Consider the following 16,341-nt stretch of genomic DNA (forward strand, 5'->3'; position numbering starts at 1 on the left):
CATGGAATAGGGGATGAGACCCACATTCAACTATTTCACAATATAATGTGTTATCTTTACCGCTTAAAATAGTTACAGCTGGTCTTTTATTCATGGAAAACGAAGGCTAAATGGAACCGATTAGGTGGGTGAATGAAGGGGGCATGTGGTGTGCAGTTCGCTACGGTCAACTATTTTATCTTATATTCCATGGTTCTTTAACGTGTAATGGCTTTTAATCCAAACCTATCAAATAGACGTTGTTCCTCGGTTATCTCCCTTTAGATAAATAACGATCCGTTCAATGTTGAAAGAACAATTTTCAAAATGTAACGAATATACACGTGACCTTGTAAACATTACAAATAACCATCTAAAATCCATTAAAATCGACAGTTCTATTCCTTACTCAAAACAAAGCTCCGGAATACCATTCTTTCGAGAGGTCGTAAGCCCTTCTGAGGGCCCTGCTAGGTAAGTGGAATCGGAGGGATGGACTTGGCGTCGATTGGATCCTATGGTTCGGTTGGAGATACACAATAAGATGGTTGGTCGTCCACGCCATGACATCATGATCTAAAATACAACTCGTGATAAAAGATACAATGAAAGAAAAACGAAGATAAGATTATGAGAGATTATTGTTAGTTGACATAATGACTCGTCTGATAGTAAGTTCTACTTTATTTTATACATCTACTTAAAATTCGAATATATCTTCTATAAATTAATTTGATTTAGAGGAACAAGGTAGATCTTTTACGTAAAAAAACCCAAACATTTTCTATAGTAATGTGAAAACTGTTGTAATTTAATTTAGGACATCTGAGAATAACAATATTATCATGTTAAAGATGGGTTCCCGCGTACAAACTGGGTGATTTAATGGTATATATGGACCAAAAACATATTCAAACTAATTAATTTGTCATAATTATGCTTCAAATCCTTCTCAAACATTGTAATTGCGAAGGAATGCCCTGCTATTAAAATTCGATCAAACCAGGTCATGTTTACGTCACGTCTTGGGAGTCAGAGGAGAAATCATTGCATACATAAGACGATGTTGTCTTTAATCGCTTACTATTTATTACAAATATCGAATCCTAATTATATTCTCGGATTATCCACTACCAGCGTCTTTTTCCGTCATTTTTATCTCAGAAAGTATTGTACGTCTAACTCTTCATAAAGTTTATCAACTTGTACATCAAGCGCTCAATCGTCGCTTGTGACCTTTGACATCGTGCGTGCAGAAGGTCATAATCGTCGGGCTGTTGATTAGGGGGACCCTTACATTTTTGTCCTGTATACGCTCCATGAGTGTTTTTCGGGGAATCCAGTATTTTTCTAGTAAGATTGGATATCTCTACTTTCCATATATACCAAAATTGCCATATTTTTATTGGAAATAACCACCCGATAAATACTTTTCTGGGAACCCATCTTTAAATATAATGGACAGGCTTGTACGGTATTATTATTACTTTTGTCTAGAGAGAGAAAATGGTAGAATTGAAATGGGGTTTACCGTCATAATTCTCTAACTACAACAGATGTACTGTACTCTAAGGGGTTAGGTCTAAATACCTGCAGATTTCCTCAAGGTCACGAGATGAAAACAGGGCTAGCGCTAACCTAACCTTAACCCTAGACCTAGCCCTAACCCACAATTCTCGGCAACAATCACACGTCCAAGAACACTGTTTACATCTCGTAATCTTGACGAAATCTGCAAATGGCCTTAATATTTAGATGTGACCGCTATAAGGAACAGTTTGCCCGAATAGCGGCTACATGCTCTACTCTCACGTCAAGGGCTCACTGAAATGCGTACACCAGAGCCCGGTTTTCAACCCATCCTAACGGCTAGACGCAACATATATCAAGATTCTAATTTTACTCTGCCGTTTAGAGAAATGTGTGTTTGGTGATCGTCGAACGATATTCTTGGCATTTTCTTTTAATGGTTAAAACTGTTATTTTCGGACGGTAGAAGTCATAAATTTGTTAAAAGATAATATGAGTAGAATATGCCGTGATCCCAAATTCCACCGTAACAAACATTTATTAAGATTTTGTAAATGTGTATTAGTTTTTTGTGTGTTGAAATCCATGTTAATCGTCGAAGTCTTATCTTATCGCCTCCTCCAACCGCTACTTTTGAATTCTTTATTTTAGTTTATAAGTACTTAAATTATGATTAGCCTTTTCTTGGTTTATCGGGGGACCTGACACGGACAGCTGTCTAGTCGTTCGGATGACATAAAACCCGAGGTCCCGTGTACAAATTGCCGCGCACGTAAAAGATCTCTTGGCTGATTGGAATTCGGTATAAGAGTAGGCCGTAGTGCCGCTGTCCGGGCAAAATTTCCCTCATAGCCTGTATGGCGTATACATTGGCCCAGTCGGAGCAGAACAGTAGAACCTTAAACCCCATTTCATTTCATTTTCTTGGTTTAAATCACTGCTCCAAATTGTCTTTGTAAAATTGTTCAGTCTTACATCCCGTCACAAAATCTGCGATCGAAATCTCTCAATCAACTGATCATATACCAAGTCACAGAGTTACAACTTTATGTTATCGTTTGTTTGAAGAGCAACTGCTAGAAGGTGGAACTCATTACATATTAACCTACTTCAATGCACCTCATCCAAGAAACGTTAAAAAACGCATCTGTCTCAGGCTAGTTATGTAAAGGCTCATTATGCAGAATTTGTCAAGCGCTACGAGCACAAGTTTTGTGAAGTTTTTGACTCTATAGAAAAGGACATTTATTATCTATTCTAAAGAAAGATGTCATTCACATCAGATTGCGCTAAAAAAATTCTCATAATAATATAAAAGTATATTAACCAAATCGTTTGACAGATATGAAGCGAAAGCCTTCTTTTAACAATGCACATTATGATAGCCGGCAAATATTGCATTGGGTGACAGAATGGGATTATTGCAGTGATTAGTCATCAATGGCCATTTCCTCGAGAATAACAACAAATCAATTCTTCTTTCTTTAACAAGAGATGAGAATCAGGGATGACATAAAACATGATCGTGTATGTTTTCAGATCTTAGGATTATCACTGTTTGTGTTGGTCACAAGCTCCATACATGGTGCCGTAACTCATGGAATCAACTTCATCGGAATCGGGTATAATCTATTAAAGGGTAATCCCGATGGGGGAGAAGGTAATCAGGGAGGAGTTGATCCCGGTCTCAACACCTTGAGACATATATTCCAGTTGTCATCAGGAGACGTACCACAGGAAGTTGTTTATGAGAAAAGACAGAGTTGTCTTGACGTTAAAACAATTGATATATTTTACGGTGCTAAGTCTTATCAAAGTAAATTGGGTACAAACGTCGACGCTTCAGGTATGGTTGGTGTTTTATCAAGTGTGTGTTCTGCTTTCTTTATTAATATTTAAACAACTTGCCAGATGTTACGGCATTTCCTCTCGGAGCCACGGTGGCTAAGTGGGTAAGGCGCAGGCTCTCTAGCCTGTAGGTCGCGTGCTCGATCCCTGCATTGGCCGAGAAAGTTAATCGGGATTTTCCGACGTGGTTTCCACCTTGTCAGTGGTGCAGGACGGAGTGCCTGACAAGTACAGCTGCCTAGTCGTTCGAATGGGACTGAAAACCTAGGTCCCGTAATACATTGAGATCCCTTGACAGTTGGAATTCAATATAAGAGTAGGCCGTAGTGCCGCTGTCCCTCAAAGCACACTGTATGGCGTATGCCCGTCTTCATTAGCCAAGTTGAAGCAGAACAGTAGGACGTTAAGTCCCATTTCATTTCATTTCATTTCTCAGCAGACACCTTATCAATCTAGTGACGTGTCCAGTCGTTCACAGATTTCATAAAAATACATGTAATCAAATAGATTTCAAATATACATATTGATACGGTTGATCAACCCTTAACAAAGATTTGAAGACTCCGGACGTGACGTCAAAAAAGGAGACTAGATATATTTACAGACTGAAGTAGAGTACAGATGATTTTCAAATTGAATTCATAGCAAATTTTTTTTACCACTTTCCTGAATTTCTCTTTTTATTCATCTACATGGTTATACATTACAGGAAAGGGGAATGGCGGAATCGCTGCCTTCTCTTTCAGCTTGAGTCCTCGTAAGTAAATATTCATCATTCTAAATTCGATAAACATTTATCAACTGTTCTATGTACGATGCAAGGTGTGAAGCCTATTTGGCTTTCCTTGTCGATGTAGCCACATGGCAGTTACTATTTACAAATCACAATGTGCGTCTTGAAAATAATTTTATACGGAGTTATTCGTGAACAATTTGTTAGGGGTTCGAACCAATTGTGCTTGTTTTTAATATTTCAAGGGTTCGAAAAAGAAAGCAGTGAAACGAAGCAAAATAGACGAGTGTTCCAAGATGATCAAAGCATCTGTAATTTGGGAAGTGCTCGTTATGCCGAGGAATTAGCCGACAACGATGGTTTTTCGGTGACGAGGAACTTCGCCTCGGCTGTTTGTAAGCTACCTGTTCATTATGATGTTAAAAGTTATATGCAATTCCTTGACGACTGGGGCACGGTAGGTACAATATTGACAATCTCCAACAATTTCCTTCTGTCCGTGACGACTGGGGCACGGTAGGTGCAATATTGACTTTCTCTAATTATTTCCTTCTGTCCGTGACGACTGGGACACGGTAGGTACGGTTTTGGCAGAGTCCTGATATATTTTTAGATTACACATGCTCCCACACCCACCCAATCATTCAGGACCCACCCAGGACCCATTCCTTGGGTGTTGTGTCCAGACGTACCTTAATTCATATGCTGCATTCTTTGCAATCTGATTAAAATACAGATCTATATTTCGTTTCGTTTTTTATACTTTCGATGGCCCCAGTTACGTGAAAGTCTCACCGGTTGTAGTGGAGGTCTCGAGCAGCTTTGGCCCTAGTCGTCAGAAAATTGATTAACCAATCAGCGTTGATGTTTCGATGGGTGACCCACAGTTCGGCGCACCGCACGCCAAAAGCTCGCCGTAACAGACCGTTTCATTGGCTAATCCCTCACATCATCCAGAACGCGGTTTATATAACAACTCTTCCAGATCCTTATGTGGTAAAGACAAGTAAAACGAAACATTGAACTATTAAAAACGAAACGAAATCGGATCTGTGTTTTAATCAGATTGCATCCTTTGCCCAAGGTTTAAAAAAACCTTAGGTACGGATGGTACAATATTTCACAGATTAATCCACGCTAAAATGATTATTGATTAGTTAATTAAAACAACTTACCTTTGGCAGATAATTGCCCTTATTCGATTTCAACCAGATTCATAAAACGATTTTACATAGCATTCTCCGGGGTTAGGCGTGGTTTTTTAATACGTTTTTGTACCTGTAGCAGGTGATTTGGAATTCACCAATATACCTTTAGTAGGTGATGTGGAATTCACCAATATTATCTATATATTTTCTTTTTACAGCACGTAACAGTTCAAGTTAATTTCGGTACCAAAAATATTACCAGGTATCAGGCATCGCTAGCGGAGTTTTTTCAACATGTGCAGAAAAACGTAAGTTAAAAGTAAATGTGCCACACGTCGTCTTAACCAAGGATTACATTTGTGTAGAAAAAAGGGTATGTGGCAGAGTGGTCAGCCATTTAAATCTATGAAAACTAAAACACTGAAACAATGTATTGAAATATCGATAGGTAACAATATTTATTGCTATTTTTATGTATGGGATATTCTGTATGTCCTACAAGGGAAAACTAAGGCTGAATCAATATATTGAAATATAGATACGTAACATTATCTATTGCTTCTATTCAATATGGCCAACAAGTGGCATATTTGACACTCACTTATCGTCAGATTCCTTTGTTCCAATTAATATATATCCTTTTGACAGTTGGAATTCGATATAAGAGTAGACCGTAGTGCCGCTGCCCGGGCAAAATTTCCCTTTAAGCACACTGTATGACGTATGCCCGTCTTTATTAGCCCAGTTTAGTAGCAGAACAGCAGGAAGTTAAACCCCATTTCTTTTCATTTCATTTCATTTCTAATTAATATATATCCTATGATAGTAGGATGTATTGAAAAGGTATTTAACGACCTACTTTTTTTACACAAACTGATATAATGAAGAAGGGTATACGCCATCCAGCATAATTGACAAGGGAAACCACACTGAAAAATACCAATGACCTTTCGCTGCCAACACCCGGGTCAAACCCAGGTCTTCTTGGCTAGGGAGTCGGTGCTTTACTCACTGAATCACGGTGGCTCCTACCATTCAGATATATGACAGGTCTGGTTTCGGGAATCTGTAGGTTATGGACGACTAAATTTGTATCAGAATATTTTACTTGACAGGGAGGATTTGGTTTTTCATTCGGCGGATCGTACATGGGATTTGGTGCATCGCTTGGAATAAACTTCCAACAGTTCAAACAAAGCGACAAATACAAACTGAAGATTGGTCAGCGGCAGACAACTCTTCATTCTGGTACTATCGCTTTACCGGAACCAATCGGTTTAAAGATCAAAACCATCGTAACAGCCTTGGACCCTATGTATTGGACGTCACCGGTAGTGAGATCAGCATGTCCGACTATGAAAACTCAGATAACCTCAAAGAGTACTAACTTCCTGAAAGCTTTAGAAGGTTATGCTTCCTTCAAGTTGGCACCAGTTGTAACAGGTCAGTGTTCATACAAACGCACAGTTAAATTGGAGCATGTTTATTTATTTTTGTATTGATTATCAATTCCTGAATGCGGGAGAGATGATATCAACAGCATGGCAACAGCTGAGGGGGGTGTGTTAACGTCCACTCGACACAAACTAGGTTATTTCGGGACTAACATAAGGTTCAATTTTATTTCAATAAATCGCTTACGCGTAGGGGTCTTTAGCAGTGAGATGAGACCGGGGGAGCCGGAGAAAACTCACGAGGTTGGGCAGGCGACCCTATTCCTTGTCAACCTTCTCACGTACAACCGGGGAATCGAAGCCACTCAGCTAAAGAAGGACAATGAACTGTTTCATTATTTATCCTTAACAAAAATTAACCTCGTGGCAAGTCTTACTTTACATAATTAAACGATTAAACCGAAAATATAGGATAAATAATGCCTTGGGATCGATGTTGGTGTTTGGATTTGAAATTCAGAAGCTTGAACTACTTTAAACAACCACAGGACAATAGTCACAGGTGGGGTTATCCGCACCGATGTTTTAATACGAAAGTACGGACAAATTATTAATCATGTTTTGTCTGCGATATCACCCAAAGAGGAAGTGGACATAAAGCTTTACGGAACGAACGATTTATCATGAAAACTTCCAAATAAAAGATTCTCAACATCGATGTCGGGTTTCTTGTTTTTAGTCGCTATCTATGTAATACCAAATTATTGGTATTAATTTGAAATTTGTTATATCTAATTCAAATATTAGATCCAGCTTCTGAAATCTATGTCGAAACTAGTACTAGGCAGTGACGCGTGTCGTGCACGAGATGGGATATGCTACAGCTACCCCCCCCCCCCCCCCCGCGCAGTTTCTACGGATAGTAATCGTCATATTAATAGCACATGTGATTTAAATAAAACTTTATTTGTTTCAGATCCCGAACTAAAAATACCCATCACCTGGCCATCTGGAACATATGGTTTAGTTAAAACAACCTCAGGTTGTCCTGCTGGTAGAGTCAATTGGCATCAAGGGTCAAGGCACCAGGATACAAATAATATATTTAATAAAAATTCCTGGTCCAATCCGTTACATATTGCAGGTATTTCTTCTGTTCCATACATATATTAATTACTGATGTAGTCACCTGCAGATTTCGTCAAGGTCGCGAGATGTAAATAGAATTAGGACAGATGGGTGGAAGATTCCGGGAATCGCTTTAATCTGCTGTATTACTATAATTTGATAGTGTTTTAGTAGATAGCCATAACGTTAGTGTTACATAGCTTCCTTCACAAGGGTGGTCAGGTGAGTGCGGTGTTGACTCATGAACCGGGTATTGGCTCAAAAGATTCCCCTGAATGTTCGGGCCAGTTTTACCTTTGTCAGTGGCAAAAGACTGAAGATAGCGTCTGTTGGTTTGGATGGGATGTAGGAGAAATGGAAATACGAGTAGCCTGTAGCGCCACTCCCAGTTCAGTTTGCTTTCCTACCCTTCGCTCCTTACTGGTCGAATCCTGCCCCGTAATCATGATATTGCCCTGGCGCAGGAGTTGATGGGCGAGATGGGTCGCGGCAGGACATTTGCCCCAGGCACGAGCTGACGGACGGGCGAGGAGGTTAGTCTCACAGAACAATTACCCCAAACCATGAGCTAAAGGGTGATATGGGTATTGGTAGGACATCTAACCCAAACCATGAGCCAAAGGGCGATAAGGGTATTGGAAGGACATTTACCCCAAACCATGACTATGTTATTTGTAGGATTGTTTACTCGAAATAAAGACATGACGTGGGAATTCTGTATGAAAGGTGATACCAGAATCAGTGAATTTGATGCTGATTGGCCGGCTGGAGATTATTGCATTCTGAAATATGGAAACTGTCCTGGTGGTATGTATATTACGATATAGTAACTACCCATGTGAAACATATATTACGATTTAGTAACAGTCTACGTAATAGGTATATTACGATATATCCACGTGATAGGTATATTACGATATAGTAACTATCCACATGGTACATATATAACGATATGGTAACTGTCTACGTGGTAGGTATATTATGATATATCCACGTGATAGGTATACTACGATATAGTAACTATCCACGTGTTACATATATTACGATATGGTAACAGTCTACGTAATAGGTATATTACGATATATCCACGTGATAGGTAGATTACGATATAGTAACTATCCACATGGTACATATATTACGATTTGGTAACAGTCTACGTAATAGGACGATGTAGTAACTATCCACACGGTAGGTATATTACGATATGGGGGGGGGGGGGGTATAAATAATGAATATAGAAATTTTGTTAGGCAGTATTATACATACTGCCTAACGACTCGTGCGGTATCAATATATTACTTAATGTCTCGCTCTCGACCATTAAACCATACATATACCACTTTATTGCTGAACAATTTTATACCATTTCAAATCGATACGATTTCGGTTAATTTCATAATTTTATTGTCTGTGAAACCAGTCATGCTGTATGCTGGTCATACCGGTAAACTCAATACCATGTATTTAACAATACGTACGGTCAGGTCCGGTTAGTACAAAACAACGTGTTGGTCATGTAAGCTAGACGGACATCAACATACTACAGAAATGACTACTTGCTACTGTAACGATTCTATAAGGACTACTTGCTACTGTAACGATTATATAAGGACTACTTGCTACTGTAACGATTATATAAGGACCACTTGCTACTGTAACGATTATATAAGGACTACTTGCTACTGTAACGATTATATAAGGACTACTTGCTACTGTAACGATTATCTAAGGACTACTTGCTACTGTAACGATTATATAAGGACTACTTGCACCTGGAATGATTCTATAAGGACTACTTGCACCTGGAATGATTCGATGTGAAATTAATGATTACATCATTTATATTTTAGGATTTTCCTCGGGATACATTTACTGGGACGATTCAAACTTCCGCAACAAAGATCATTCCTCCGGTTCCCTGCCAAATGGACAGTTTGGTAGAGATACCCGGATAGACTTCTGTTGTCGGTAAGTAGCCATAGTAATGTAATATAATACACATATAGTCGGTAGGTAGCCATAGTAATGTAATATATTACACAGATGATCGGTAAGTTACCATAGTAATGTGATGTAATACGCACATGGTCGGTAGGTAGTCATAATAATGTAATATAATACACACATGGTCGGTAGGTAGCCATAATAATGTAATATAATACACATAAAGTCGGTAGGTAGCCATAATAAAAGGACAATGCTTGCACCTGTCTGGCGACATACGGTTTATCACTAACCAGGTAATATTCCATTCAGAAATGTGTGCGAACCCAACACAAGCCACACTAGCGCTCTAATGTGTGATCCCTACTCAACCTACGCTAGCGATCTAATGTGTGCGACCCATACCTAACCTACGTTAGCAACCTAATGTGTGCGACCCCTACTCTACCTACGCTAGCGATCCCTACCCAACCTACGTTAGCGGTCTAATGTGTGCGATCCCTACCCAACCTACGTTAGCGGTCTAATGTGTGCGACCCCTACCCAAACTACGTTAGTGGTCTAATGTGTGCGACTCATACCCAAACTACGTTAGCGATCTAATGTGTGCGACCCTACCCAACCTACGTTAGAGATCTAATGTGTGCGACCCCTACCCAAACTACGTTAGCGGTCTACGATCTAAGCTACTACACCTACCTGTATCTATTACAGTGATGACAGTCTACCAACCCATGACATCTTCCTACCAACAGAGAAACCATTTGTTCTGTTTAAATATACCAGAGAATGTCAGCGTGTCCATGGTATGTCGGTGAGAGAAGAGTATTTCGGTTGGGATGATACAAATTGGTTCAACCATGATAAAGCTGGTGGCGCCCATCCCTACGATGATGGCGGTCGTCATGACCACAAACTACACTTCTGTTACTATTATAAGTCTGGCACCAAACTCATCGGATAAAATGAAATAGTCGCATTTCATTGGACAGTAAAATAATGTACTTCTATTGGATAGATAAAATAATGTTCTTCCATTGGATAAATAAAATAACGTTCCTTTATTGAACAGTAAACTAATCTTTTTTCATTGGATGAAGAAATAAAACGGCGTCTTTTTATTGGATAGATAAATAAAAAAGTTAAACAGGGGGTTGGGATGACCAAGTGGTCTAGCGCGTCGTGGTTTCGATACCTGGTGTGAGCGTATGTGGCTTGGGGATAGGGGCGCCTTCTCTACCTCGTGGGTTTAACCCGGGTTCTCCGGTTTCCTCCCACTAAGTATAATGAAATAAGACATCTTTTATATCAGCACCGGTGGAAGCGGACGTTAAACACTCGTAGAAGAAGAAAACCCAAATTAGGTTGAAGCGGTCATTAAGCCTCACCGAATCACGTGTTTTGTTTCTTATTGAAGATCTCAGATCAGGTATAAAAATCTAAATTGTGTCAATGGCAGCAAAATTGGAATACAAAATGGCGGATTTTAAGTTAATCGTCGTTTATTCCTGTTGATATGACTTGTAACATGAGTTTAGAGAATCCATGATGGTAGAGATTGTCGCCAAAATGGCGGAATTAATCGTAATAAAATAGTATTTTCTCCATAAAACCAGCAAAAATATCGTTAGGTATGACCTTTACTATGTCTATTATATGGTTTTCGATGTCTCTAAATTGAAAGATAAATTTCGAAAATCCAACATGGCAGCAATTCAAAATGGACTCAAAACTGGCAGATTTCAAGTTAAACACATCATTTACGTGGTTGTCGATGTCGCTGGGTTCAATTCTGATCTAAAAAATCAATTTCGGTAATCCATGACGGCAGACATTCAAAATGAAATCCAAAATGGCGGAATTTTGTTTAATCGTCATTTGTTTCCATTGGGTATGGCTTGTAATATGTCTTATGTAAGGGTTTTGAGGTTCATGAGTTTAGTTTCTAGCCAAAAACTTAGCCAAGATGGTGTAAATTTAAACAGGCAATCAAAATGTCTTCCTAAATTGCTATCAACTTTTATTTTCGGCTCCATTTCGTATAAAGATATGTGAATTTAGATATGAACAAAATATTATTCATAATATGAAATGAATACAAACCGTTATCCAAGATAGTATTAATTGTAGCTTCGGGTTGTAAAATCGTGGGGGTTTTGGGTTTTATTTTAAGTCTTGAATTTCAAGTATAAACTCCAATTGTGTGGTGTACACACAAAACCGGTCCCCTGCTCATTTGATACACACGCTCACTCCGTGGCCTCTGCCGTTATAATGTCGTCAAAAACAACAACAAAATCTCACGACCGAAAAGCTGGCACAAAAAGTATATTTTTTGTGATATGATATTGGTAAAACGTTCTTGTAAATAAACCCAGGTATTTGAATATTATAACCTTTATCACCATCTACAACTATTATATGCATTTATAAAATATACAATATATGTCTTGATTTATTAAGCAATATCATATGAAGAGCCCCGGGGAAGAAAAATCTATGTCACTTTTTCTACGAACAACAGTTAATGGCGCGATCTGGTAGCAAATTGTATAAGCTTTCTGTGGCACAATCAATTTCAGGTAAAAACGACCGGGGTCACGTCGAACCAAGGTCCTTCTGAAAGGGCCTCCCGTACAAATACCTCCATCGTACCCTTTATTTGACATTAATTTGGCTGAAAAATGGAAGTCAGTTGTTGTACTGGTAATTGTGATTCGTAATAATTAAACGAAACACTGCGGGGGGTATGCTAAAATAGTGACCTTACGCTCATACACAATTTGTTTTTTGTCTTTTTGAAATATCGCTTGGTTCGTTTGTCAAGTATAGACAGATATATATGACTAGTACACTATTTAATTTTTAAGATTTGCTTTTCAAAAATGCATCATCCTTCTACTAAATCATGGGGTTCTATTGCCGAATTAATAACGTGTTGAAAAATAGTCAAGAGAGATCAAGAGTCATTCCACGAGAAAACCATGCAGAAGGTGGGAAGGTGGGGGTCGGCAGATCAAGTTCATCTCGAGGGGGATTTTATGGACTCCTCAACACTACTTCACAGCCAGGAGGGCCGATCTCAAAATTTCACCGTTATTGAGAAACAGCCTCTGGGTGATTTTTGGCCAATTTTGCCATTTTTCAGATCATTTTTGGTCAATTTTTAGCCACCTATTGTAGCGAGTCTAGGGTTTGGATGGAAATGGTGGTGATTGGTGATGTTAGTGGGGGTCTTCCTATGCCCCTGTGTGAAGACCATAAAGTCGCATCTATTCTCTGGGAGTAATGATCAGCAAAATTGTAACATATGGCGACTATAACAGAAAATATACACCTGCGAAGATTAGCTCTATTTTCTATGATGTGGGGGTAGGTCAAAATATCGAAATGGTTTTATGCACAGCTCGACACCCTCTATCCATATAAAAAATTAAATATCTGTCACCTCTCTTCAATCAATGCGAAATCATAAGTCAAAGTTGGTGAATTTTCCCTATTGGAAATATCCGATTCTGTATGAAATGGCCAACTACTTTCATTCTGGAAAAGCCATCTTTCTCCATTTCTTCACCAAATCATTCGCCCGCGCTCGCTGGTAGCAGCTTGAAACCCGCTCGAGCAAAACTAAACTCTTTGATGAGGATTGGTATCCAATCCATGATGGCCGGGCCCGAGACCGCAGAAAATTGTGTTTTTTCTTCATTTTTGGCCATAGAATGTGGTACATATCCCGGATGTGAGCAATAAAATGACTTCATAGACTGAAAGAGTGTACTAAGGACATTAAGGCCCATCCTTAAGCACATTACATAGCAAAAAGTGAATTGAGAACCGAATGGGGGCCGATTTCTTGACGAAGTGGGATTTTTGATCTTAATTCGTCGATTTTAGATGGAAAGGTGATATGTGCTGCTAGTCGCTACCGCCTGGGTCTCAAATGGAATATTCCAAATGGATGTAAACAATATGCTGCCCATAATGAGGAAATGGGCTGTCAAAAGAGTCAAGTTCCTACACCGCCTCAGGTTAGTTCTTCAAATAAATGATATGACATAGGGTCAAAAATTCAACTTCATCATAGTATCTTTTTCAGAGCCCAAAATAGATCTGGCCAGTCCCTTTAAAACTGAATTTGTATATGATGGACATTTCTATCAGGGGCCACCTCTCAAAATATTGTTGATGGACTGGTTGCTAACAGGGACCCCTGCAAATACTAAAATAGAAAATAATTTTAGTAAATTATTTTATGTGGTTTGGTTGTTTCAGGTTACTGTTGGAACTGATGACATCCCCCCCCCCCACTGCTACATCATCTGCAGCTACTGGTAGTGCTGCTTACATTCATCATCAATCTACTGCTTCTACGTCGTCTGCAGCTATGGGTAGTGGAACTGCCACACTGCTTCCTCCTTCTGTAACAGCTATTGGTAGCGGAACTGACATACAGCCTCCTCCTGTAACAGCTATTGGTAGCGACACCAGTGACAGAAATGGCTTAGAACTACCAATAATAGGCCTAGATCAGGTAATGATGACGTAGTAGCAGTAGAATGGTGATGGATGTAAGCAGCACTACCAGTGGCTGCAGAATATGTAGCAGTGGGGGAGATGTCATCAGTTCCAACAGTAACCTGAAACAACCAAACCACATAAAATAATTTACTAAACTTATTTTCTAAGTATTTGCAAAATTTGTAAAATTTTCTGAAATCAAGTCTACGATTGATTAACTGGCCTGGTCCCAGTTTCCAGCCGATCCATCCATAGACTCGATACAATAGAATTTTCAATTGCCCATATACGTTGGGGTTGATATTAAGAATGTTTTGAGAGGTGGCCCCTGAACGAAATGTCTTCATGTACAAATTCAGTTTTAAAAGGCTCAGCAAGATCCATTTTGGGCTCCGAAAATGATCATATGATGAAGTTGAAGTTTTGACCCTATGCCATATTATTTATTTTAGGAACTACCCTGATGCGGTGTAGGAACTTAGTTCGTTTGACAGCCCATTTCCACATTTAATTGCCAAAAATGAGAAAAAAATGCAATTTTGTGCGCTTTCGGGCACAGCCATCTTGGATTGGATACCAAGCCTCACCAAGAAGACTATTTTTGCTCAAGGAGGTTTCAAGCTGCTACCAGTGAGCGCGGCGAATGATTTGGTGAAGAAACGGAGAGAGCTGGCTTACCCTGAATGAAAGTGGTTGGCCATTTCCTAGAGAATAAGAGATTTACAATAGGGAAAATTCACCAACTTTGACTTATGATTTCGCATTGATTGAAGAGAGGTGACAGATATTTAATTTTTTATATGGATAGAGGGTGTCGAGCTGTGCATAAAACCATTTCGATATTTTGACCTACCCCCACATCATAGAAAATAGAGCTAATCTTCGCAGGTGTATATTTTCTGTTTTAGTCGCCATATGTTACAATTTTGCTGATCATTACTTCCAGAGAATAGATGCGACTTTATGGTCTTCACACAGGGGCACAGGAAGACCCCAACTAACATCACCAATCACCACCATTTCCATCCAAACCCTAGACTCGCCACAATAAGTGGCTGAAAATTGACCAAAAATGACCTGAAAAATGGCAAAATTGGCCAAAAATCACCCAGAGGCTGTTTCTCAATAACGGTAAAATTTTGAAATATGCCCTTCTGGCTGTGAAGTAGTCAGGGGGAGTCAATAAAATCCCCCCGAGATGAACTCGATCTGCCGACCCCCCATCTTCCCGATTCAGCACGATTTATATATTGACCAAGAACAGCTCTTTTGGCATTTACAGTAAATTAACGGTGTAATTGCGAGCTCAGTTTTCGTGATTAGATACTTATTGGATAGATAGATAGATTTTTTAAACTTGAATTTTTTGATGAAAGTATATAATCTGCATTTATATTTATTTGTTTATTTCTATTTTTATTATGGCTTGCTCTTAATGGAACTGGAAACCACGTTAATTTGGTTTCAGGTGCCATGTTACACTTTTCAGTTTGTAAATAAAGCGGTTTATTTTTCGTCATTTTTGTTGCAAATCGTTATTTTTGTATAAAAATGGAAATTATTTACTACTAAACGGGTCGAGTGCCACCCAATTTTTTTCTTGGTCTTAATACTATAGATCATTGCCTTTTCAATCAACATTCCAAAAAAATACTTAAACCCGCAGTGGGTGAGATATAGATAGAATAAAATGACATACCTAAATTGAGCTATTTTGGTACCTTGCAGCAATAAGTCCCTATACCAAAAACCGCTAAATAAAAATCCATCAAACTTTCAGAATGTATACTCACGAACCATATCGGCTACGCTATAAAGTTCCATTAATCTACTCGCCGTAGTTTAGTTGTGCGAAATAATTGAAAAGTGGCCTGAAAATGATGATTTTTGGGCTTTTTTCGGTCTTATAATTTCAAATTTTTTTCTACGCTCTTAAAATGGTTCGACTGATCTAAAATTGTAGCAGTGTGGTTTGGAGGGGTTACTCAGCATACATAAAAAAAAATGGTGAAAATCGGTCACCCACCATGTCCCGGTCCCTGCATGGTTCTCTTGCAAACGCATTCTTAATATCTAATACCATTATTTCTGATAAAAGGCCGTAAATGGCATCAATGCA

The 16,341-nt window shown here is 38.9% G+C and overlaps 1 protein-coding gene across 1 annotated transcript; it reads left to right on the top strand.

Moving 5' to 3' along the window:
* Positions 1 to 635: 635 nt before the first annotated feature.
* LOC126831156 (uncharacterized) lies at positions 636 to 10,714 on the top strand. The gene is made up of 10 exons (XM_050561837.2): positions 636 to 650; positions 3,049 to 3,355; positions 4,067 to 4,114; positions 4,336 to 4,547; positions 5,457 to 5,546; positions 6,354 to 6,681; positions 7,609 to 7,776; positions 8,439 to 8,567; positions 9,611 to 9,728; positions 10,419 to 10,714. Exons 1-10 carry the CDS (start codon positions 636 to 638, stop codon positions 10,666 to 10,668), a joined length of 1,665 nt encoding a protein of 554 aa, XP_050417794.1. The 3' UTR covers positions 10,669 to 10,714.
* The last annotated feature ends 5,627 nt before the right edge of the window (positions 10,715 to 16,341 follow it).

This window comes from Patella vulgata, chromosome 8 (genome assembly GCF_932274485.2).
Source record: "Patella vulgata chromosome 8, xgPatVulg1.2, whole genome shotgun sequence".
Taxonomy (NCBI): Eukaryota; Metazoa; Mollusca; class Gastropoda; family Patellidae; genus Patella; species Patella vulgata.